Source organism: Aotus nancymaae, unplaced genomic scaffold (assembly GCF_030222135.1).
Source record: "Aotus nancymaae isolate 86718 unplaced genomic scaffold, 86718_ANA_hifiasm-v0.15.2.pri h1tg000028l, whole genome shotgun sequence".
In the NCBI taxonomy this organism is placed as follows: domain Eukaryota; kingdom Metazoa; phylum Chordata; class Mammalia; order Primates; family Aotidae; genus Aotus; species Aotus nancymaae.
In genome coordinates this window covers 4,138,598-4,163,273 of record NW_026988441.1, presented here as the reverse complement: position 1 = coordinate 4,163,273, position 24,676 = coordinate 4,138,598, and the positions used below count along the sequence as shown (strand labels likewise).

At 50.0% G+C, this 24,676-nt stretch overlaps 2 protein-coding genes and 1 non-coding gene across 4 annotated transcripts; 1 reads left to right on the top strand and 2 right to left on the bottom strand.

The window, feature by feature from the left end:
- Window positions 1–2,112: 2,112 nt before the first annotated feature.
- Window positions 2,113–11,753, bottom strand: LIM2 (lens intrinsic membrane protein 2). Of its 2 annotated transcripts, none has more exons than XM_012462898.2 (5): window positions 11,699–11,753; window positions 10,914–11,220; window positions 4,412–4,561; window positions 2,708–2,842; window positions 2,113–2,464 (listed from the first exon to the last, which is right to left on the bottom strand). In XM_012462898.2, exons 2-5 carry the CDS (start codon window positions 11,212–11,214, stop codon window positions 2,403–2,405), a joined length of 648 nt encoding a protein of 215 aa, XP_012318321.1. In that variant the 5' UTR covers window positions 11,215–11,220; window positions 11,699–11,753; the 3' UTR covers window positions 2,113–2,402. The 2 variants fall into 2 exon arrangements, with proteins under 2 accessions (XP_012318321.1, XP_012318327.1); XM_012462904.2 differs by having other exon boundaries at window positions 11,040–11,220.
- On the top strand, window positions 5,029–5,135 carry LOC135276919 (U6 spliceosomal RNA). The gene has a single exon (XR_010344468.1). It is a non-coding gene; the product is annotated as a U6 spliceosomal RNA (small nuclear RNA).
- Window positions 11,754–12,066: 313 nt separating the features above from the next.
- CUNH19orf84 (chromosome unknown C19orf84 homolog) lies at window positions 12,067–14,617 on the bottom strand. The gene is made up of 2 exons (XM_012461890.2): window positions 14,299–14,617; window positions 12,067–13,317 (listed from the first exon to the last, which is right to left on the bottom strand). Exons 1-2 carry the CDS (start codon window positions 14,331–14,333, stop codon window positions 12,792–12,794), a joined length of 561 nt encoding a protein of 186 aa, XP_012317313.1. The 5' UTR covers window positions 14,334–14,617; the 3' UTR covers window positions 12,067–12,791.
- Between the last annotated feature and the right edge of the window lie 10,059 nt (window positions 14,618–24,676).

The following is a 24,676-nucleotide window of genomic DNA, read 5'->3' as shown; positions in this document are numbered from 1 at the left end:
CTATTGAAGAAATGAATGATAATGGTAAGCAGTTATTACGGAAGGCATCATCATTTCTATTGAGGCCCACTCTAGTCATAATATTTAGTGGCTATTACTATAATGATAAAAAGATATTAAATCTCAGTATCACTAGAGTACATCCCAATGAATAATACTTTATGTAAGCCAACAAACAGCACTATCAATTGGCCTGAATAAATATTTGTTGTTCCACAAATGTCCTTTTGAGTGATTCCCCTGTGCCAGGTGCTGTCTCTGAGGATCTACAGGAAAGCAAAAGCAGACACAGTTTGGCTGGGGTGGCTCATGCCTGTGGTCCCAGCACTTTGGGAGGCTGAGGTGGGAGGATCACTTGAGACCAGAAGATCAAGACCAGTCTGGGCAACATAAGGATACTCGTCTCTACAAAAAAGTAAAAAAGTTACCCAAGCATAGTGGTGCATGCCTATAGTCCCAGCTGCTCAGGAGGCTAAGGTGGGAGGCTCCCTTGAGCCTGGGAGGTGGAGGCTGCAGTGAGCTGTGATTACACCACTGCACTGTAGCCTGGGTGAGAGTGAAAACCTGTTTCAAAAGAAAAAAAAAAAGAGCTGACATTGAATCCCAAAGTTGGTGGCTTGAGCAGCTGGATAAAAATGGGTTGTCATTTCCTAAGATGGGGAAGACCGTGGGAGGTGCACACGGGGTGTGCGTGACATCAGAACCTATTTTTGGATATGTGAGATTTGAGATGCCTCTTCTTTTCAAGTGGAAATGTTGAGTAGGTAAGTTGGAAACCTGAGTCTGGAGTTATAATTATATCATTATTGCTAGAGTAAGCCCCTATAAATATGATTACTAGAATAAGGCTCAGTAAATATTTCTATTTAAATAGGCCTCAATACCTTTATTATTAGAGAAAGCTTCTATAAATACGGTAATATTTTTATTTGAGGATGCTCCAGTAAATATTTTTAGGGAATAAGCCTCTATAAATATAACATTTATTAGCATAGCTGTAGTAAATAGTCATTATTAGAATCGGCCTTGTGAAACAGTCTTATTTTATGATAGATATCAGTAAATCTCATGGCAGTTGGCAACCATTTATTTTACTTTGCTTTTTAATTTTTTTATTTTGAGACAGTTTTACTCTCACTCAGGCTGGAGTGCAATGGCGCAATCACAGCTCACTGCAACCTCAACCTTCTCGGCTCAAGCAACCCTCCCACCTCAGCTTCCTGAGTAGCTGGGACAGGCACACACCAACATGCCCAGCTAATTTTTTTTTTCATAGAGATGGGGTTTTGTCACGTTGCCTGGGGAACTTCTCGGCTTGATTAATCCGCCTGCCATGGTTTTCCAAAGTGCTGGGATTACAGGTGTGAGACACCGAACCCAGCCAGCATCAATCAATAGAATGAACCACTAATGAGTGAATGAAGAGAAGATCACGGTAAGGAATAGTGTGTGAAGAGTAGGTGCAGGAGGCGAAGGCTCAGGGTTCTGGTGTTTCCTTTGGGGGGCCCATGCGGGGAGGAGAGAGGAGGCTGGGGAGAGCCAACTGGAGGTGGGGTAGGCAGGGAGTTTTTTTCAGAGATCTTTTCATTTGTCCAATTATCTTACACATTCATTTCCTGAAGTTGAAGTGTGGTTAGCGTCTGGGCAGGGACTGTGTGAATTCTCTCTGTTTCCCTCCCTGGAGAAACTGAGAAGGTCAGACCTCCATAATACGGCACCCCTTGGCTGGGCACGGTGGCTCACGCCTGTAAACCCAGCACTTTGGGAGGCCGAGGTGGGTGGGTCACCTGAGGTCAGGAATTCGAGACCATCCCGGCCAACATGGTTAAATCCCATCTCTACTAAAAATACAAAAATTAGCCAGGTGTAGGCGTAGGCCCCTGTAATCCCAGCTACTTGGGAGGCTGAGGCAGGAGAATCACTTGAACCCAGGAGGCGGAGGTTGCAGTGAGCTGAGATCACAGCATTGGACTCCAGCCTGGGCGACAAGAGTAAAACTCTGTCTCAAAACAATGAAGACAACAACACACAAAAAAACAGCGCCCCTGCCCACACCCACCACTCTCACAGCTGCTCCTCCCCATCCCAGCCCCTCAAGGATGAACACTTCAGTAGTTTCACATCAGTTTTATTAGACCCCAGAAAGTTGCTCTAATGGATATTCCATGTTTCTAACAACCTGCCAGGCAGGTGGGGACTTGAGTCTTCTCAGCCCCCTCCCACAGGCCCCTTTCCTCCTCCTTCTAGCTTAGGACCAGGAGTCAGCCTCCCACCCAACCCAGAGTCCAGAACTGACCCCCCTCATTCCCCTAGGAACCAGGATTTCAGGCCTCTAGACCCTCCTCCTCCTCTTCAGTGGCCTCACTTTAACTTCCAGATGAAGCTGGGGGACACATTTGGGCTTAGTGGGGTGTGGACAGGCGCCGACATTCATGCATCCGGTAGGCGCACATGTAGAAAATCCCTGCATGAGAAGAAGCTACAGTTGACCCCCAAAACTCCTCCCAGCCCCATTTCCACCCCAAGAGAGCCCAACAGTCTACTCCCTTTCTCCCTGGGTATCCACAGCCCCCAGACTCCAGAGGCCTGGAGCCTCCCTCCTGACCCAGTGCCGTGGGACCCAGGTGAGACACCCTATCATCTTGCTACTGGATCTGCTGCCCACCCTGCCCCGGACGCTGACCCTCCTGCCCCTTGTCCCCAGTACCTGCAAAGAAGGTCATGAGCACTGCCACCCAGCCCAGGATGTAGGACCAGGAAAAGCGCCAGTCCCCAAAGCGGCGGCCCAGGAAGCTGACGGTGACTCCAGTGTAGATGCCCAAGGCCAACAAGACAAAAAGGGCTGGGGAGAGAGGGCGGTAGGACGCAGGTGGGACTAAGGCTGGGTGTGGTTTTGGAGATGGGCAGGGAGCTGATGATGGCGGTGGGGAGTAAGATTGGGGAAAGGGGTCAAAGTAGGTTGTGGGTGGGGATAAGAGTGAGGATGGGGGTTGAGTTGAAAGTAGGGGTAAAGATGATTGGGGGATAGGGTTGGGATGGGGTTGGACATGGTTCTGCTTTGTATTATAACTGGCCATTGTCTCCGGTTCCTGGGAGGGAGAATCCATATTTGGAACTTCCTGAATAATAGGAGCGTCTTTGTTATTCTTGAGCCTCTTGGGCCCAACCTGAATTTATGTAATGAACAAGATGACTCAGCATTGGGTGTGGTCTTCAGAAAGACCAACCAGGCCGGGCACAGTGGCTAATACCTGTAATCCCAGCACTCTGGGAGGCTGAGTCGGGCGGATCCCAAGGTCAGGAGTTCGAGACCAGCCTGGCCAACATGGTGAAACCCCATCTCTACCAAAAATACAAAAATTGGCCTTGAGTGGTGGCAGGTGCCTGTAGTCCCAGCTATTTGGGAGACCGAGGCAGGAGAATCACTTGAACCTGGGAGGTGGATGTTTCAGTGAGCTGAGATCATGGCACTGCACTCCGGCCTGGGTGACAGATCGAGACCCCATCTCAAAAAAAGAAAAGGAAGGCAGGCAGGAAAGAAGAAAGGAGGGAAGGGGAAGGGAAGGAAGGAGGGTGGGAGGGAGTGGGGGAGGGAGGGAGGCAGGAAGGCAGGCAGGAAGGAAGAAAGGAAGGAAGGGGAAGGGAAGGAAGGAGGCAGGGAGGGAGGGAGGCCAGCCATGATATCAGAGGGTTGGGACTCTGAATCACTTGATATCGGGGAAGAAAGGAAGCTGGAAACTGCGTTCAGTCAATGGCTAATGATTCAATCAGTCATGCCTGTTTAACAAGACTCCAATAAAAGCCTCTGGATACTGAAGCTCAGTGGAGCTCCCTATTGGTGAAACCATCTGTGTGCTGGGAGGGTGACCCCTGGTTCCACAGGAAGAGGACTTGGAAGTTCTGCATTTTGGGCTTTCCTGGACTCTGCCCTCTGTGTCTCTTCATCTGCCTGGGCCTGAGTTGTGTCCTCTATAATGAAACTATCATTGTAAGTATAGCACTTGACTGCATTCTATGAGTTATTCCAGCAAATTTTCGAATCTGAGTGAGTCTTGGGAGCCTCCTAGTTTGTAGCCAATGGATCAAAAACATAGGCGGCCCAGGGACCCCACTGGCAGCTTGTATCTGAGGTGGGGGAGTCTGGCTAGGGACTGTGCTCTTAACTTGTGGAGTCTGACACTAATTTTAGGTGAATAGTGCCAGAACTGAACTGTAGTACACCAGCTGGTGTCGGAATAGACTGGAACTAGGAATAGTCATGAAGTTGGTTTTGGGTGTGGGGTTGGGATTAGGGTGGGGTGGGACTGAGTGTGAGGAGGAGTCAGGGGTGAGAATGGTGTTGGAGGTGGGGACAGATTGGGGTTTGAGATGAGAGTGAGGAGAGGGGTAGGGAGAGGGCGGGCTTACTTACTTGAGGCAAAAAACACGATGCCAGCAGAGAAGGGCCGGGAGATTCGGGAGAAGGTGGGCTGCTGAGCGAAGGCCATGATGCCTATGATGATGCCAGAGGTGGCGCATAGGGCGGACAGGATCATGAAGGCCCGGGTGGCATTCCAGTATGCTGTGAGGGCACCCCATGGTCACTCCCATGCCTCCCCTGCTCTAAGTGAGATCTGCTGCTACCTCTAAGATGAAAATGCCTTGCCCCTTTTTATATTCCTTCTTTGCAAATGCCCTCTTCTTCACCTGGCAAACTCCTACTCATACTCCAAAGCCCAGCTGCCAAGACCCCTCCTCTAGGAAGGATCTGCCCACCCATCAGTCATTATCTTCACCCACGGCTAAGGGTTGTGACTCTGTCTGTCTGTCTCTCCCTCCAGCCTGATTGTTCCTTGAGGACAGGTACTGGGTTGGTTCTGTGTCACAAACAACCCACCACACATTTGGTTTGCATTCTGGCCTCAGGAAATGTTTGTTGAATGAATGCATGAATGCTGATTCCCTATGTTTTCCTGCTAATTACTATTCTCTCTCACATTTCTCTCTTTTTTTTGTTTTTTGTTTTTTGTTTTTTAGAGACTGAGTCTTGTGCTCGCTTGGGTAGCACATATACTAAAATTGGAATGATACAGACAAGATTAGCATGGCCCCTGCGCAAGGATGACATGCAAATTCGTGAAGTGTTCCATATTTTTAAAAAAAATTTTTTAAATTAAAAAAATAAAATAAACAAATAAATAAAAATAAAAGAGAGACTGAGTCTCCCTCTGTCACCCAAGCTGAAATGCAGCGGCACAATCTCTGCTCACTGCAGCCTCCGCCTCTGGAGTTCAAGCGATTCTCCTGCCTCAGGTCCCAAGTAGCTGGGAGTACAGGTGTGTGCCACCATGCCCGGATATTTTTTGTGTTTTTAGTAGAGACAGGGTTTCACCTCTGGTCAGGCGGATCACCTGAGGTCAGGAGTTCAAGACCAGCCTGGCCAACATGGTGAAACCTTGTCTCTACTAAAAATACAAAATTAGCCAGGTGTGATGGCAGGCACCTGTAATCCCAGCTACTAGGGAAGCTGAGGCAGGAGAATCACTTGAACCCATGAGGTGGAGGTTGCAGTGAGTCAAGATTGTGCCACTACACTCCAGCCTGGGCAACAGAGAAAGACTCCGTCTCAAAAAAAAAAAAAAAACAAAACATAAAACAAAGACTGATGTCCTTATAAAAAGGGGAATTTGGACACAGACGTGCTCTCAGGAAAAATGCCATGTGTGAGGAAGGTTGGAATCGGGATGGTGCATTCCAAACCAAGGAACACCAAAGATTCCCAGAAAACCACCAGTAGCCAGGGAGGGAGGGACATGGAACAGATGGTCCCTCGCAACCCTCAGAAGGAACTGATTCTGCCCACATCTTCATCTTGGACTTTTGGCCTCCAGAACTGTGGGACAACACATTTCTGTTTTCAAGCCACCCAGTCTGTGGGGCTTTGTAATGGCAGCCCTAGCACACTAATTCAGGCTGGTCATGGTGGTTGAGGCCTGGAATCCCAGCACTGTGGGAGGCCGAGGCAGGAGGATTGCTTGAGGCCAGGATGAGGTTTCACCATGTTGGCCACGATGGTCTCGATCTCAAACTCCCGGGCTCAAGTGATCCTCCTACCTCAGCCTCCCGACGTGCTGGCATTACAGGCTGAGCCACCATGTCCACCCAAAGCCAGGAGTTTGAAACAAGATTGGCAATACGGCGAGATGCTGTCCCTACAAAAATCAAATCAAATGAAATAATGAGGCCGAGTGTGGTGGCCCACGCCTGAAATCCCAGCACTTTGGAAGGCTGAGGCAGGCAGATCACCTGAGGTCAGCAGTTCAAGACCAGCCTGGCTAACATGATGAAACCCTGTCTTTACTAAAAATACAAAAATTAGCTGGGTGAGGTGGCACATGTCTGTAGTCCCAGCTACTCAAGATGCTGAGGCAGGAGAATCACTTAAACCCAGAAGGAGGAGGTTGCAGTGAGCCAGAATTGCACCATTGCACTCCAGCCTGGATGACAATAGCGAAATTCCATCTAAATTAACAAAAAAAAAGAGGCTGGGCACAGTGGCTCATGCCTGTAATCCCAGCACTTTGGGAGGCCAAGGCGGGGCGATCACGAGGTAAAGAGATCGAGACCATCGTGGACAACATGGTGAAACCTCATCTCTACTAAAAATATAAAAATTAGCTGGGCACGGTGGCACGTGCCTATAGTCCCAGCTACTCAGGAGGCGGAGGCAGGAAAATCGCTTGAACCCAGGAGGCAGAGGTTGCGGTGAGCCAAAATCACACCATTGCACTCCAGCCAGGGTGACAATAGTGAAACTCCATCTCAAAACAAACAGAAAAAGAAATACTGAATACAGATATCTCTGGGTATTGAAGAGTCTGGGGACGTATGGGGCACATCACACATTATTTGTTTCCCATAGTTATGCTAAGAGTGGAAAATGCAAACGGCTTTGAGGCCGGGCTTCAGTTGCCATCAGGGCAGGGGATCTTGGGGGTCACAACCAGCTGGGGTGGAGGGTGGGATGAACTGGCCATGTGTGCCTCATATATTGATTTCCAGTGTATTGCCTGTCAGTCAATCATCACAGAAAACCTTTCCTGTTCACATTGTCATGTGGTTTCTGTTTCTTTTTTCTTTTTTTTTTTTTGAGGCAGAGTTTCACTCTTGTTACCCAGGCTGGAGTGCAATGGCGTGATCTTGGCTCACCGCAACCTCTGCCTCCTGGGTTCAGGCAATCCTCCTGCCTCAGCCTCCTGAGTAGCTGGGATTACAGGCACGCGCCACCGTGCCCAGCTAATTTTTTGTATTAGTAGAGACGGGGTTTCACCATGTTGACCAGGATGGTCTCGATCTCTTGACCTTGTGATCCACCCGCCTCGGCCTCCCAAAGTGCTGGGATTACAGGCTTGAGCCACCACGCCCGGCCCGGTTTCTGTTTCTTGAAGGAACTATGACTGGTCATTTAAAGGCGTAGCTGCTGCTCATACCCAGTTGACTTGTGGTCCTGGTGGCATGAAAGTTTGGATTTTTTCTTTCCGAAAAGAGCTGCAAATCCAGATTTTTAGGTTAAAAACTCCAGATTTTTAAATACCAGCAACTGGCCAGGCATGGTGGCTCACTCCTAAAATCAATCCAAGCACTTTGGGAGGCTGAGGTGGGTGGATCACTTGAGGTCAGGAGTTCAAGATCATCTTGGCCAACATGGTGAAACCCTGTCTCTGCTAAAAATACAGAAATTAGCTGGGAGTGGTGGGAAGCGCCTGTAATTCCAGCTACTTGGGAGGCCGAGGCAGGAGAGAATTGCTTGAACCTGGGAGGCAGAGGTTGCAGTGAGCCGAGATCGTGCCACTGCACTCCAGCCTGGACGACAGAGAAAGACTCTGTCTCAAAAATAAATAAATAAAAAATATTAATTCATTCATTAATTAATAATATATAATACATTGAGTATTACCACTAGTACTAGTAATAATAATAACTGGCATTTACATTTACTGAGTGCTTACTATGCCCTATGTGCTATTCTAAGCACTTTACATGGATAATCTCCCTCCCATCTCCTTTTTTTTTTTTTTTGAGACCGAGCTTTGCTCTTGTTACCCAGGCTGGAGTGCAATGGCGCGATCTCGGCTCACTGCAACCTCCAACTCCTGGGTTCAGGCAATTCTCCTGCCTCAGCCTCCTGAGTAGCTGGGATTACAGGCACGCGCCACCATGCCCAGCTAATTTTTTGTATTTTTAGTAGAGACGGGGTTTCACCATGTTGACCAGTATGGTCTCGATCTCTTGACCTCGTGATCCACCCGCCTCAGCCTCCCAAAGTGCTGGGATTACAGGCATGAGCCACCGTGCCTGGCCCCCCATCTCCTAACAATACTAAGGGCAGTTCAATTGTATGTAAGAATGAGACACGAGGCCAGGCACCGTGGCTCATGCCTGTAATTCCAGTACTTTGGGAGGCCGAGGCAGGTGGATCACGAGGTCGGGAGTTTAAGACCAGCCTGACCAAGATGGTGAAACCCCATCTCTACTAAAAATACAAAAATTAGCCAGGCGCAGTGACACGCACATGTAATCCCAATTACTCAGGAGGCTGAGGCAGGAGAATCGCTTGAACCCAGGAGGTGGAGGTTGCAATGAGCCGAGATTGTGCCATTGCACCCCAGCCTGGGTGACAGAGTGAGACTTTGTCTCAAAAAAAAAAAGAAAAAAGAATGAGACATGAGATTTGACCTCAAAACTCACACATCCTCTTGAGTAGTTGAGGGGAAGAGCTGAGTCCCACTGTGCTGGATGTGACAGGCACGGGAGACTTCACCCACACATCTCACCAAGCAAGCCCTGAGAGAGAGGCAGTATGATGCCTGTTTCCTGGAGGGGTAGACTGAGGCAGGGAGAAGTGGAAAGGCTTGCCTGGGGCCACAAGCTTCAGAGTCCGGTCTGACTGCACACTTCCTTTTCATTTCTGGCTGTCTCACTCGTGACACTTCTGCATTTCTCCTGCCTCACACTGGGAATTCCCTGAGGGACAGCCCTGAGTCACCTGTCTTCTCTCTCCCCAGGATGCAGAGACAGGGAGCCTTGGTGAAGGTCTTCCATTTTTTGTTTTCTTTCTTTCTCTTTCTTTCTTTTGTTTGTTCGTTCTTTCTTTCCCTCCCTCCCTCCCTTCCTTCCTTTCTTCCTTCCCTCCTTCCCTCCTTTCTTTCTCTCTTTCTCTCTTTCTTTCGACAGAGTCTTGCTCTATTGTCCAGGCTAGAGTGCAATGGTGCGATCTCGGCTCACTGCAATCTCTGCCTTCTGGGTTCAAGCAATTCTCCCTGCCTCACCCTCCCGAGTAGCTGGGATAACAGGCGCCCACTACCACACCCGGCTGATTTTTGTATTTTTAATAGAGACGGGGTTTCACCACGTTGGCCAGGTTGGTCTTGAACTCCTGAACTCAGGTGATCCCCACCTTGGCCTCCCAAAGTGCTGGGATTACAGGCATGAGTCACCATGAAGGCCTTCCGTTTGACAATATCACAACCACAAAACTGAAAACTTCAGGAACATGCCTCAGTCCTATAGATTCTTGGGTATTTGTCAAAATAGCTGGCTTAATTTGCTCACCAACTGTAATTCACTCACCAAAATCAGAGCAGGAGACTTAACTTGCTTCCCAGGGACCAAACCCAAGTGCAGATGGGTTTTATTGGGTCTGCTTGGTGTTTTTAAAGTTTCTGAATTAGTTGCTGGTATGTATGTATGTATGTATGTATGTATTCTGAGTTAGAGTCTCACTCTGTGGCCCAGGTTAGAGTGCAGTGGCAAGATCTCAGCTCACACAGCCTCTGCCTCCCAGGTTGAAGCAATTCTCTCCTGCCTCGGCCAGGATCAAGCAATTCTCTTGATGCCAACTGAACCCACTGCAACCTCCGCCTCCCAGGTTCAATCAATTCTCCTGCCTCAGCCTCCTGTAATTCTCCTGGGATTACAGGTGCGCACCACCATGCCCAGCTAATTTTTGTGCTTTTAGTAGAGACAGAGTTTCACCTTTTTTGCCAGGCTGATTTCAAACTCCTGACCTCAGGTGATCTGCCTACCTTGGCCTCCCAGAGCGCTGGGATTATAGGTGTGAGCCACCACACCCGGCCAAATTTATTAACATATCATATAACAAGTGTGCAATATAATATGCTCTACATTATATATTAATTTATTATATAATATATTGTATAATATATACATATTAATTTATTATACAGGACATAGCATAATATATGCTATTTATCAGCTAATGAATGTGTAATATAATGGATTCTACATTATACATTATACCCAATATATTATATATGCATTATTATATAACATGTAGCATATTATATACAATATATTATGTATTATAATTTATTATATAATATAGGTGCATGCATAATATGCTATATTGTATATTAATTTGTTAATGTACATAATATGTAATAAGTGTGCAATATAATATGCTCTACATTATATATTAATTACATAATATATTGCATATATTATACATTGTTATATGTAATAATATAAATTGCATATATTATACATAATGTAGTATATATTCACTTATTAATATATTATAGATGCTATTTGGCATGTAATATACTATATATCTCTATGTATCTCTCTCTATGGTCTGGCGCACTGTAAGTAGGAAAAAACACTTTATGCGGTATTTAGCAAATTCGGGGCCCATATTTCTTCTGTATCCCCCAGTACCTAACATAGTTCTTGGTCCATAGTAGATACTTAGAAAATGCTGTTCCGTGACAGTAACCCCAACTGCTGTACATGACACCTTTGAGGCGTCAAAAAATTCCACCTCTCCCAACTTAACCTCTAAACCAGCACCCCTATAACAGCAGCTAGAAAGCAACCCTGAAGTCCCAGTCCTGCCCCCCTCCATGCTGAGTGACCTTGGACTGCTCCCTTTCCCTCTTTGAGCCGCAGAGTTCGCCATCTGGAATACAGGTGTCCTTGGGCCCCGAGGCTCGCCCTGCTCTTTACCCAGGCGCGGCCCGGACCCTGGCCGGGGGGCTCACCGATGCTCTCTGTCTGCGCGTAGCACTTGCTGCCCAGGCAGTAGCGCCACAGGCCCTGGTGGCCGAAGGAGCCTGACAGCCGGTACTGCATCCAGTGGTCTGTTGCCGTGGCCACCACCAGGAGGATGGTCCCCACCCAGGCACAGAACAGGCCACCACCCATGAAGCTGTACATGGTGATCTGTGGGGAAAGGGAGAGATGGGGTTGGGAGCTGGATTCCCGGGACTTGATGGAGGAAGGAACTGGGGGAAGAGAGGGCTCGGGGGTGGAATGCCGGGTGCCTGGGAGAAAGACATGGATACCTGGACGCCTGGGTCCTGGGGGAGGAGGGGACTGGGGTCCTGGACTCCTGGGTCTGAGGGAGGAGGATGGTAGGGATCCTGGAAAGACGCGAGGGAGGAGGGGCTGGATTCTTGGAGCCTTGCATCCTGGGAAGGAGAGGGCGGGGGCCTGGACTTCCAGGTTCTGAGCAAGGAATAGGCTGGAGGCCTAGATTCCTGAGTCCTAGGGGAGGAGGGGCCCAGGGGCCTGGGTTCCTGGGTGCTGGTTAAGGAAGGAGCTAGGGGATAGCGGGTGGGACATCAGGTCCTGGGAGAAAGAGCTGGGACTCCTGGGACTTGGGGAAGAGGGAGCTACAGGTCCCATGCCTGGTGCCTACCTGAGTGGCAGAGCCTGCCGAGCCCTCCTTCTGCCACAGCCCCTCTGTGCAGACTGAGCTGAGCCTGGGCACTGGCCTCTTGGCCCCCTTAGGTTCTCCAAATCCCTTAAGCCTCCCTACACAATGGTCCCACGACCCAGCAGCTTCCAGCAGGCAGAAATGCAGCGGTGGCAGAGGCCTCAAATGGAATTCGCTGAAGCAGGCATCCAGGGGGTTCCCTGCCCCCAACCACCGCTCACTGACCTCTGTGACCCTCCCCTCGACACACTACATTACCACCAGCCTTGCTCATAGCAATCCTGGCTTTGGCCGAGCTGTGTTAAGTGCGCATGCACACACAGACACAGACACACAAGATACAGGGAGAATCACGTGTTTATTGTTAAACCAGGGCTTCCCACCTGAAGAGCAGGCAGTGGGGTGCGGGGAGTCACAGGTGTCTGGATGTGTTGGACCAGTGGGCTTCTTTGTGGGGTGGCATCATGGGGCTATCACAGTTGGGGGGTGGGACAGGAAGGAAGGTGAGGATGGACACAGAGCTGTGGTTGAGATTGAGGATGGGGCTCTTTGGGGCTGTAGTTTCAGAGGACATTAAAGATGGGCTGATGAGAAAGGGGTTGGTAAAGAGGGTGGGTTAGGGTTGAGGCGCAGAAGTGGAGCTGGGATCGGGGGCAGGGATGGGAATGAATGGCCTTGGGAATAGGGCGTTGAGAGTGGGGAAGAGAGGCAGAGAGTGACTTTGGGCTTAGGAAGAGGGTAGGGGACGGGTTGGAGGAGCCCTGGGGGTCGAGAATCAGGCAAGGATTGTGATGGTGGTTGGGGATGGCGTGGGGCATGGGGTTGAGGCCATGAAGGAGACAGGCCTGGCATGGCGTTCAGGGTTTTCTTCTGGCTTGGGATTCTAAGTCAAGTGACTTAGGTCAGGTTCACCAAGTGGCTCACAGGAACTACTCCTGGGACCATGGTTTGGGGGACAGGGGAGGATGGGAACAAGATGTTTCTTGGGGTTCTTTTGACAGAGCTGAGGTCACTCCGGGCCCCAGGGAAAGCCTCCTGGGTGACTGTGATCCCAGGTGCTGGACCCTCCGGGATCCTAGTACTCTGTCTCCCAGTCCTCAGCAGCCGGTGGTGTTTCCAGGGGTGGCTCCGGACCTTTAGCTTCCTTCTTCCCATCCTGGGCAGGTAGTGTTGGTGGTGAGGGCAGCGTCATTGGTGGGGTCCTGGGGCCAGCCCCAAGGCCCCCCGCCCAGCCCCTCTCTGGCTGCTCAGCTCTCCCGGGACCCCATCGATGTGGGCCCCGGCCCCAGCCTGGCCTGTGCCTGACTTCCCAGCCCCCACGTCCCCTTGGAGGCCTCCTGACTGTGCCTGGCTGGGTGTGGCCTGGCTGGGGATAGCAGGGGCATGAGGGCAAGGACTGTTGGAGGGTGTAGACCCCAAGCAGGGCACTGTGCAGGAGGCAGGAGAGGGTGTCCAGGCGTATGGGCACGGTGACAGAGGCCACGCTCTCCGGGAGCCCCAGATGGGTGGGGTCTGTGACGCCCAGGAGCCAGGGTGGCAGGGCTGGGACAGTCGAAGGGGTCCATGGCTCAGTCCCAGATGATGGCAGGGACAGGTTGTTCCTAGAACGACAAAAAGACACGTCAGTGGGACTCAGCATCTCCTTCCTTCCTTCCTTCTTGCTGCTGGGCTGTCTCTGGACCTCTGCTGAGAGTATCCATCTCTCTCCACCCTCAGTGTCCCCCTGTGACTTCCCCACCCGCTTCTGTCTTTTCGTTTCTAATCCGTGTCTCTCTATAGAGAAACTAACAGCTCTGCCATTAACTTCAGCATCAGACAACTCAGTTCCAATTTCTGGTCACCTCGCTATGGTGGTGTATCTTTGGACAAGTCGTTTTCCTATTCCAAACCTTGTTTATCACCACAGATGGCTTTGGGTGGTATCAGAGGCGCGTATGACAGGGCTGGGTCTGGTAAGCGCTAAAACAGTGGACAGCTACGATTTCTCTAGCCCTCTGGTGATCCCTGGAGTCTTCACATTTCTTGGTTTATTCTTTAAAATGTCTGTCTGGGCCAGGTGCAGTGGCTCACGCCTGTAATCCTAGCACTTTGGGAGGCCGAAGTGGGAGGATCACCTGAAGTCAGGAGTTCGAGACCAGCCTGGCCAAGATGGTGAAACCCTGTCTCTACTCAAAATAGAAAAATCAGCCGGGCCTGGTGTCACATGCCTGTAATCCCAGCTACTCGGCAGGCTGAGGCAGAAGAATCTCTTGAACCCGGGAGGTTGCAGTGAGCCAAGATCAGGCCACTGCCCTCCAGCCTGGGTGCAAGACTCCGTCTTGCGGGGGCGTGGAACAAAATAAACAAAAATACTTTTCTGTGCGATGAGTATCCGTTTCTAGCTCTCCGCCAGTTTCTAAATATCTCGCTCAACTCTTTCACCAAGATCCTCTAAGATTCTGTTTGTACGAGACGGTACTTGGACCTTTTGTTTTTTCTGATTCTCTACGCGGGTCTGCTCAGCGCGCCATTTCTCTCGGGTTTTCCCTGTCTCCTCCTCTCTCTGGGTCTCTGTCCCCCTCTCAGGTCTTCGTTTGTCTCACCCTTCGGGCCCAGCCCCGTCCTTTGGCTGTTCCATCTCCACTGCGGTCCTCTGAAGTCTCTTCTAGCAACTTCGCCTCCGAGATCCTTCCAGGGCCCGGGAAGGTTGGGGAGGGGCCCAGGCCGAGAGAGGCGGGGCTTGGCCCGGTTCGAAATGGGGCGTGGCTCGCGGAGTGCTCCGGAACCCCGAAAGAAAGAGCGCAGGCCGGGGCCTGGATCTAGTTCCTCAGGACCGCTACATCAGGCCTGCAGGCCCTCCTCAGCCCCTCCTCCTCAGACCCCGGAGTCCAGATCCCCAGCTCCTCCTCCTCAGACCCCGGAGTCCAGATCCCCAGCTCCTCCTCTTGAGACCCGGGAGTCCAGATACCAGCTCCTCCTCTTGAGACCCGGGAGTCCAGATCCCCAGCTCCTCCTCTTGAGACCCGGGAGTCCAGATCCCAGCTCCTCCCCGCTCAGACCCGGGTGTCCAGATCCCAGCTCCTCCCCCCTCAGACCTGAGTCCAGATCCCAGCTCCTCCTCCCTCAGACCCGGGAGTCCAGATCCCCAGCTCCTCCTCCTAAGACCCGGGAGTCCTGATCCCCAGCTCCTCCTCCTAAGACCCCGGAGTCCAGATCCCCAGCTCCTCCTCCTAAGACCCGGGAGTCCAGATCCCCAGCTCCTCCTCCCTCAGACCCGGGAGTCCAGATCCCCAGCTCCTCCTCCCTCAGACCCGGGAGTCCAGATCCCCAGCTCCTCCTCCCTCAGACCCGGGAGTCCAGATCCCCAGCTCCTCCCCCCTCAGACCCTGGAGTCCAGATCCCCAGCTCCTCCCCACTCAGACCCGGAGTCCAGATCCCCAGCTCCTCCCCCCTCAGACCCCAGAGTCCAGATCCCTAGCTCCTCCTCCGTCAGACCCGGGAGCCCAGGCTCCTCCAGCACCTCTTCCCTCAGACACCGGACTCTGGGTCCTCAGCCCCCTTCCTCTCTCAGATCCAGTAGTCCTGAGACCCCTGCCGCCTCCTCTCTCTCTCTCTCTCTCTCTCTCTCTCTCTCTCTGTTTCTGTTTATTCCTGCCATATCTTCAAGACACATTCTTTAGGACTCAAGGGACATTTTAGGTAGGGAAATCTGGACATGTGGACACTCCCCAGGGCAGAGGGCATGGTAGATGGTCTGGGAGTCTTAGCCATTCGAGGTGCCATGTCACTAACTTGCTTTGTAACTCTAGGTCCTTCTAGTCACTATGCCTCAGTTTCTCCATCTGAGAAATGGGGCTAATATTACTGTCCAGGTTATTGTGATATTATGTGTCAATTAGTAAACACAGAATCTGGACAATTAGTCTGAACAAATGAGACTTAACTGTTACTGCTGGTAGTTGTGACAGTATTTTGCTGAGAAGCTATAATTCTTACATGCATTCATTTTAAGAAAGAGTTGTTCAATGCCTGCCATGCTCAGGGCTCCAAGCTGCCCACTGGGGACAGAATAGATACAGTCCCTACCCTTAGGAAACTTGCATGCTTGTAAGGGAGATATAGAAGACATCTGTAGCATATATTCTGTAAGAATAAGTACCTGGGGGCCGGGCGCGGTGGCTCACGCCTGTAATCCCAGCACTTTGGGAGGCCGAGGCGGGTGGATCACAAGGTCAAGAGATCGAGACCATTCTGGTCAACATGGTGAAACCTCGTCTCTACTAAAAATACAAAAAATTTGCTGGGCATGGTAGTGCGTGCCTGTAATCCCAGCTACTCAGGAGGCTGAGGCAGGAGAATTGCCTGAACCCAGGAGGCGGAGGTTGCGGTGAGCCGAGATTGCGCCATTGCACTCCAGCCTGGGTAACGAGCGAAACTCTGTCTCAAAAAAAAAAAAAAGAAAGAAAGACGAATAAGTACCTGAAGATGTCAAATTAGGGCAAGGGGGCATAGAGGCAGCAAGGCAGGGAGATACAGAAGATAAGGTGGTTAGGGGCGGGACCCGGTGGCTCACACCTGTGATCCCAGCATTCTGGGAGGCCGAGGTGGGTGGATCACTTGAGGTCAGGAGTTAGAGACCAGCCTGGCCAATATGGTGAAACCCCATCTGTACTAAAAATACAAAACTTAGCTGGGTGTGGTGGTGCATGCCTGTAATCCCAGCTACTCTGGATGTTGAGGCAGAAGAATCACTTGAACCCGGGAGGCAGAGGTTGTAGTGAGCTGAGATCGCACCATTGTACTCCAGCCTGGGCAAGAGAGTGATACCCCATCTAAATAATAATAATAATAAAATAAAATAAATAAAAATACAAAAATTAGCCGGGCATGGTGGCAAGTGCCTGTAGTCCCAGCTACTTGGGAGACTGAGACAGGAGAATCACTGGAGCCTGGGAAGCAGAGGGTGTAGTGAGCTGAGATCGCACCATTGCACTACAAAGCAGCCTGGGCTACAAAGCAAGTCTTCGTGTCAAAAAAGAAAGAAAGAAAGAAAGAAAAAAGTAGATAAGGTGCTTAGGAAAGGCTGTTACAGGAAGACTGGAAGTTGAATATTCCTGGGGAGGGAACAGCTTCTGAAAGTAAAACAAGCATAGTGATTCAGTGACTGGAAAAATTCAGCTAAGTGGAGAGGGATAGGTCTTTACATTTTTAAATAAATGCTTTATTTTGTAATACTTTTGTGTTTTTTTTGTTTTTTTTTGAGACAGGGTCTTCCTCTGTCACCCAGGCAGATTGGAGTACAGTGGCGTGATCATGGTTCACTGCAGCCCCAACCTCCCAGGCCCAAACCATCCTCCTGCCTCAGCCTCCCAAGTAGCTGGGACCACAGGCACACACCACCACATGGGATGCCTTATTTAGGCTGGTCTCAAACTCCTGGGTTCAAAACATCCTCCTGCTTTGGCCTCCCAAAGTGCCAAGGGATTACAGGCATGAGCCACCATGCTTGGCCTGGAATACTTTTATATTTACAGAAAAGTTACAAAGATAATACAGAGTTCCCATTTACTCCTGACTCAGCTTCCCCTAATGTTGCCATCTTACATTGTCATGGTACATTACAACTAAGAAACTGACAGGACTATTAGGCAAACTGCAGGCTTTATTTGGATTTTACCAGTTTTTACACTAATGCCCTTTGTTTCTGGTCCTGCATCCAATCTGGACTACCACACTGGATTTAGTCATCCTCTCTCCTCAGACTCCTCCTATCTGCAGCCCTCTCTAAGTCTTTCCTTGTTTTTCACAACCTCGAGTGTTGGGGAATGTAAGTTATTTTGTAAACTGGAGGGGTTTTTATTTTTTAAGACAGGGTCTCCCTCTGTCACCTAGGCTAGAGTGCAGTGGCACTATCTCAGCTAGCTCACTGCAACCTCCACCTCCCCAGTTCAAGTGATTCTTCTGCCTCAGCTCCCTTAGTAGCTGGGATTACAGAAGCCCCCCACCACGTCCAGCTAATTTTTGTATTTTTGGTAAAGACGGGCTTTCACAATGTTGACCAGACTGGATGTCTATTTTAATGAATAATCTGAACTCATTTAACCCGCATTTAGAAGAATTATTTATTTATTTTAATAGAGGTCTGTCAGTGTTGACTAGGTTGTTCTAAAACTCCTGACCTCAAGCAATCTTCCCACCTCGGCCTTTCAAAGTGCTAGGATTACAGGCTATTTTTAAATTTTTATTTACTTATTTAGAGATAGTCTCGTTCTGTCGCCAAGGCTGGAGTGCGGTAGCACAATTTCAGTTCACTGCAACCTCCGCCTCCCTGGCTTAAGCAATTCTCCTGCCTCAGCCTCCCGGATAGCTGGGATTATAGGCACGCACCACCATGTCCAGCTAATTTTTGTATTTTTAGTACAGATGGCGTTTCCCCATGTTGGCCAGGCTGGTCTCGAACTCCTGGCCTTAAGTGATCCTGCCGCCTTGAGTGCTGGGATTACAGGGGTGGGCCACCGTGCCTGGCCCACAACATTGCATTTTGAGGAGGAGAAATCCCTAGCACCAGGACTGCCCTATGCTGGACGATGTTGCTGGCACCGACTGGTTGGAATAGAATTTTTGCCAAGAGAGCTGGCTTACTTTTCTTTCCTGGAGACGGATGAGAACCTGGATTTCCAGATTTCAAGTCTGGGTCTATCGCTCCAGTTACTTTAGATCCCAAAGAGGCAGATGGCGCTCACTGCTCAAGTCCAGCGTCATGGGATTGTTCTAGCTTGTTCTTTTATTGCGTCTCCTATTACTGAGATCAGGGTCTGACTCCACCTGGAAACCAAGGGTCTGACCTCTTTGCTCACCACGCACTTCCCCCTTTAAGGCTCTTTCTACTCAGGCCCCGGCCCCGGCCCCGATCCCATGCCCCCGCAGCGCTAAAAGAAAGGAGGCGGGACCTTATGTCGCTAAGGAAATGCCCTTTACTCAGCCTCCAAAATTGACAGGTTAGTTCTGAAAACCGACCAATCAACTTCTGCGTAAGGTGGAGGGAGCGAGACTTCCGGTTTGTAGGGAACCCGGCAGCGATTGGTTAGAGTCCTGCCCACTTCTTGTTCCGCGACGCGAGCCGCTATCCTCGGCTCTGATTGGCCAGAGAGCTCGCGTCGCTTTTGAATCCCCTCACCCCCCCCCCCCCCCGCGGACTCCGCCAGCCTCGCTCTCTCCCTCTGGCTGGCAAGCGCCTTTCTGCGCCTTCCTCAGGCGTTTTTGCTGAGGCTTTTGTCTGCACTTGTTCTGGGTGGTCACGGCAGCGTCCGGGAGTGCCGGCGCAGGCCTTATCCGCCGCTTAGAACCAGCCCTTTCTTTTCACTCCCCACCCCCCATCCCTACTGATTTTTAGACCCTCAAAGTTCCAAGATTCAACCTTATGCAGGGGCTCGCAGATTTCCTTAACTCCCCCTCCTCCCCATCCCCCGTCTTCCTTGGAGATCCTGGGGTTCCTGCTCTTTCCCATTCAATCAACCCCTTACACTTGGGGACCCTTCCAAGGGCAAGGTGGGCTCCTCCCACTGCCTCCCCTAACTCATGACCTCTCCTCTTTTAGGTCTAGGAGGTCATCTTTGCTCCCTTCCCTAAAATCTCCCCACATTTAGAGGCCCTCACCCAGCTTCTCCCCTCTCAGTCCCGTCGAGGCATCAAGGTTTGGGGGTCACCTTTGTTTGTTTGTTTTTTTGAGGAGATTGACTCTCATTCTTTCGCCCAGGCTGGAGTGCAATGGTGCAATCTCAGCTTACTGCAATCTCCACCTCTTGGGTTCAAGTGATTCTCCTGCTTCAGCCTCCCGAGTAGCTGGGATTACAGGCGCCCGCCACCAGGACTGGCTAATTTTTGTATTTTTAGTAGAGATGGGGTTTCACCATGTTGGCCAGGCTGGTCTCGAACTCCTGAACTCAAGTGATCCACCCACCTGGGCCTCCCAAAGTGCTGGGATAGCAGGCGTGAGCCACCGCGCCCAGCCTAAGCCGGCCTAAGCCTTAGTTCTTCATTGTCGTAATGAGAGGAAGTACAAGAAAGTACTGATCATGGGCGAGGAGTCCAACTGACTGCTTCAGTGATGTCACATACTGACTCTGCCCCTGAAAAGCTGAGTCACCTTGGGTAATTTGCTTAGCCTCTCTGAGCTTCAGTTTCACTCGGAGCTGGCTGATAACACTCCTCTCAGAGTTGCTATGACATTCGAACAGGGTCGTGTATATAAATTGCTCAGCATGGAGCTTGTTCTCATTAAGCCCCATGGCACGTGGGCATCTCTGCTTTTAACATACATATGTGTACACAGTCCAAGTGACAGAACATCAGGATTAGCGGGAGCTGGGAGGGTGAAGTAGGCAGCACCACCTGATATTTAGGTGGAAGAATGGCTGGGAGTTGCCAACATGTGGAATGAGGGACAAGTCAAAGTTGTCCCTAAGATTTCGAGTTTGGGCAATGGTGGCATGGTAAGCTAAGATCAAGGATATAAGGGCAAGAAGTGCCTTCAGGCTGGGAGCATTCAGGAGAGCGTGGGAGGATAGTGCATGTGTTTGGGACATGTTAAGGTGCTTATAGGGTATCCACACAGAGGGGTCTGGGAATCAAGCAATACATGTGGGCTGGGTGTGGTGGCTCACGCCTGTCATCCTTGTCTTCTGGGTAGCTGAGGCAGGAGAACTGCTTGAGGCCAGGAATTTGAGATCAGCATGGCCAACAATGTAAGACCCCATTTCTACAAAAAATTTAAGGCCAGGTGTGGTTGCTCATGCCTGTAAAATCCTGGCACTTTGGGAGGCCGAGTGGGTGGATCACAAGGTCAGGAGTTCAAGACCAGCCTGGCCAACATGGTGAAACCCCATCTCTACTAAAAAAATACAAAAACTAGTCAGATGTGGTTGCACGTACCTGTAATCCCAGCTACTCGGGAGCCTGAGGCAGGATAATCTCTTGAATCCCGGAGGCAGAGGTTTCAGTGAGCCGAGATTGTGCCACTGCATTCCAGCCTGAGCGACAGAGCAGGACTCTGTCTCAAAAAAAAAAAAAAAAAAAAAGAAATTAATGTGGTGCTTTTCTGGAGCTGGAGGCTATTGATGTAGGTGTGGGAATTACTACTTGGGAGAGTTCATCTCTGCCTGTTCCAAAATCCATTGTGAGCACTGCCAGTGCTTTCTTCAGCTCTCATGAGATTGGGGCAGGAGTGGTGCCATCTTCATGTTAGGCTGTCTTAGTCCATTTATATTGCTATAACAGAATACCACAAACTGGATAATATTCAATAAAAAAATTGGCCGGGTGCAGTGGCTCACAACTTTAATCCCAGAACTTTGGGAGACTGAGGTAGATGGGATCACCTGAGGTTGAGAGTTCGAGACCAGCCTGACCAACACGGAGAAACCTCTTCTCTACTAAAAGTACAAAATTAGCCAGGCGTGGTGGCACATGCCTATCATACCAGCTACTTGGGAGGCTGAGGTAGGAGAATCACTTGAACCTGGGAGGCGGAGGGTGCGGTGAGCAGAGATCATGCCATTGCACTCCAGCCTGGGCAACAAGAACAAAACTCCATCTCAAAATAAATAAATAAATAAAATAAAAATTAAATAATAAAAAAAATATTTCTCATGGTTCTGGAGGCTGCAAAGTTCAAGATCAAGGCACCAGCAGATTGAGTATCTGGCGAGGGCCTGATCTCTGCTTCCAAGATGTGTCTCTCTTATATGGAAGGTGGAAGGGCAAAAAAGGGCCAACACTGTGTGAAGCCTGTTTTATAGTCTTTAATCCCATGCATGAGGGAGGAGCCCTCATGACCTAATAACATCCTAAAGGTCCTGTCTCTTCATACTATTTGCATTGGGGATTAACTTTCAACATGAATTTTGGAGGGACGTAAACATTCAAACCATGGCAGAAACTCTTTGCAGAGCCATTTTGCTGCTGAAACTTGCAGGTGGGGGTATGACTTATTTAATAAAGATGACCTTTTCTGTATAGATGATACCTAGCAGATGTTGAATAGGACATTTTCTGTTTTTTGTTTGCTTTTTTGTTTGTTTGAGATGGAGTCTCACTCTGTCACCCAGGCTGGAGTGCAGTGGTTCGATCTTGGCTCACTGCAACACCTAGCTCCTGGGTTCAAGCGATTCCTCTGCCTCAGCCTTCCAAGTAGCTGGGATTACAGGTGCCCACCACCGCACCCGGCTAATTTTTGTATTTTTAGTAGAGACAGCGTTTTGCCGTGTTAGCCAGGCTGGTCTGGAGCCCCTGACCTCAAGTGATCTGCCTGCCTTGCCTCCCAAAGTCCTAGGATTACAGGCATGAGCACACTGTGCCCCGTCCTGAATAAGAATTTTTCTGTTGGTTCTTTTTTTTTTTTTTCTCTAATGAGATGAGTTTCACTCTTGTTGCCCAGGCTAGAGTGCAATGGCACTATCTCGGCTCACCGCAACCTCCACTTCCCGGGTTCAAGCGATTCTCCTGCCTCACCCTCCTGAGTAGCTGGGATTACAGGCATGTGCCACCACACCTAAGTTTTTGTATTTTTAGTAGAGACAGGGTTTCTCCATGTTGGTCAGGCTGGTCTCGAACTCCTGACCTTAGATGATCTGCCCACTTCGGCCTCCCAAAGTGCTGGCATTACAGGCATGAGCCACCGCGCCTGGTCTCCTTTTCTTTTCTTTTTCTTTTTTTTTTCTTTTTTTTTTTCAGAGACGGGGTCTCGCTTGTTGCCCAGGGCTGGAGTGCAGTAGCTATTCACAGGCATGATCCAAACTCCCATGCTGGCCTCCTTTTCTTTTCTTTTTTTTTGAGACAGAGTCTTCCTCTGTCACCCAGGCTGGAGTGCAGTGGTGCAGTCCTGGCTACTGCAACCTCCGCCCCACAGGTTCAAGCAGTTATCCTGCCTCAGCCTCCCAAGGAGCTGGGATTACAGGTGCGTGCCACCACGCCTGGCTAATTTTTGTATTTTTTTAGTTGAGACGAGGGTTTCACCATGTTGGCCAGGCTAGTCTCAAAACGCCTGACCTCAGGTGATCCGCCCACCTCAGCCTCTCAAAGTGCTAGAATTACTGGTGTGAGCCACCGCAGAATGCTTAGCATGTTGTAAGTTTGTTGTTCTTCTTCCCTTCCAAAGCATTCCCACCTCCTCCATCCCAGCATGAGCTTGCACTTCTTTAGATTTGCGGGTCTGAGCGCGCTGGCATCCCACCCACACGCAGTCTCCCGCTTTTCCAGTCCTCACCCTGAAAACCTCCTTCTAGTCACAGATCTAGTCATTTTTGCCATGGCTACTCTTGAACTCTTTGACCTCTGCACCTGCTCCCTCTTCTGTAAAAACAAATGAGTTTATGTAGATTAAGATCTAGCAGACATCTGTAGAGGATCAGGTGGTAAATATTTTAGGCTTTGCAGGCTAGCGACTGAACTCTGCATGAATATAACCGCAATGTATAAAGGAATGAATGTGACTGGGTGCCGTGCTGAAATCATCTCCTTCCCAGGGTCCATGAAACAGTCTTCTTCTTTGAGCTTTCCCCCCAAACATTTAAAATGTAAAAACATTCCCAGCTTGCAGGTGCTATGAGAATAGGCAGCAGGCCAGAGGTGACTTAGGAGGCTTGTTGGCAGACTCCTGTCTGGTCTTTTTATTTTTTTTCTAAACAATCTCCTCTGTTGCCAAGGCTGGAATGCAGTGGCACGATCTCAGCTCACTGCAACCTCTGCCTCCCAGGTTCAAGGAAGTCTCCTGCCTCAGCCTCCTGAGTAACTGGGGCTACAGGTGTGTACCACCACGCCCGGCTAATTTTTGTATTTTTAGTAGAGACGGGGTTTTACCAAGTTAGCCAGGCTGGTTTCAAACTCCTGGCCTCAAGCAATCCATCCGCCTTTGCCTCCTAAAGTGCTGGGATTACAGGTGTGAGCCACAGCGCCCAGCTGTGTCTAGTCATCTAGTAATCCTCTGTCTTCTCAGAACACCGTATTCAGGGAAGGCCACTCAGGACAGATTTGTCAGGCTGTTTCAAATGCCCAGGTCTGGGATGGGATGCCCAATCTGTGGAGGATTTTTTTTTTTTTTTTTTTTTTTTTTGAGACAGGGTCTCACTGTGTTGCTCAGGCTGGAGTGCAGTGGTGTGATCTTGGCGCACTGCAGCCTCTGCCTCCTGGGCTCAAGTGACCCTCCTACTTCAGCCTCCCGAGTAGCTGTGTTACAGGAAAAGGGTCCTGATCCAGACCCCAAGAGAGGGTTCTTGGATCGCACACAAGAAAGAATTCAGGGTGAGGCCATAAAGTGAAAGCAAGTTTATTAACAAGGTAAAGGAACAAAAGAATGACTGCTCCATAGACAGAGCAGCCCCGAGGGCTGCGGGTTGCCCACTTTTATGGTTATTTCTTGATTACCTACTAAACAAGGGGTGGATTGTTCATTCCTCCCCTCTTTAGTCCACATAGGGCAACTTCCTGAAGTTGCCATGGCATCTGTAACCTCTCATGGCGCTGGGGGGAGTGTAGCAGCGAGGACCAGAGGTCAGTCTCGTCGCCATCTTGGTTTTGGTGGGTTTTAGCCGGCTTCTTTACTGCAGTCTGTTTTATCGGTAAGATCTTTACGACCTGTATCTTGTGCCGACCTCCTGTCTCATCCTGTGACTTAGAATGCTTTCACTGTCTGAGAATGGAGCCCAGTAGGTCTCAGCCTCATTTTATGCAGCTCCTATTCCAGATGGGAGTTCCTCTGGTTCAAACGCCTCTGACAGCTGGGACTACAGGAACACACCACCACATCCAGCTATGTTTTGTACTTTTTGTAGAGACAGGGTTTCACCATGTTGACCAGGCTGATCTTGAACTCCTGGGCTCAAGCAATCCATCCGCCTTAGCCTCCCAAAGTGCTGGAATTACAGGCATGAGCCACCACACCCAGCCCACTTGGAGGCTTTTTTTTTTTTTTTTTTAAATGAGACA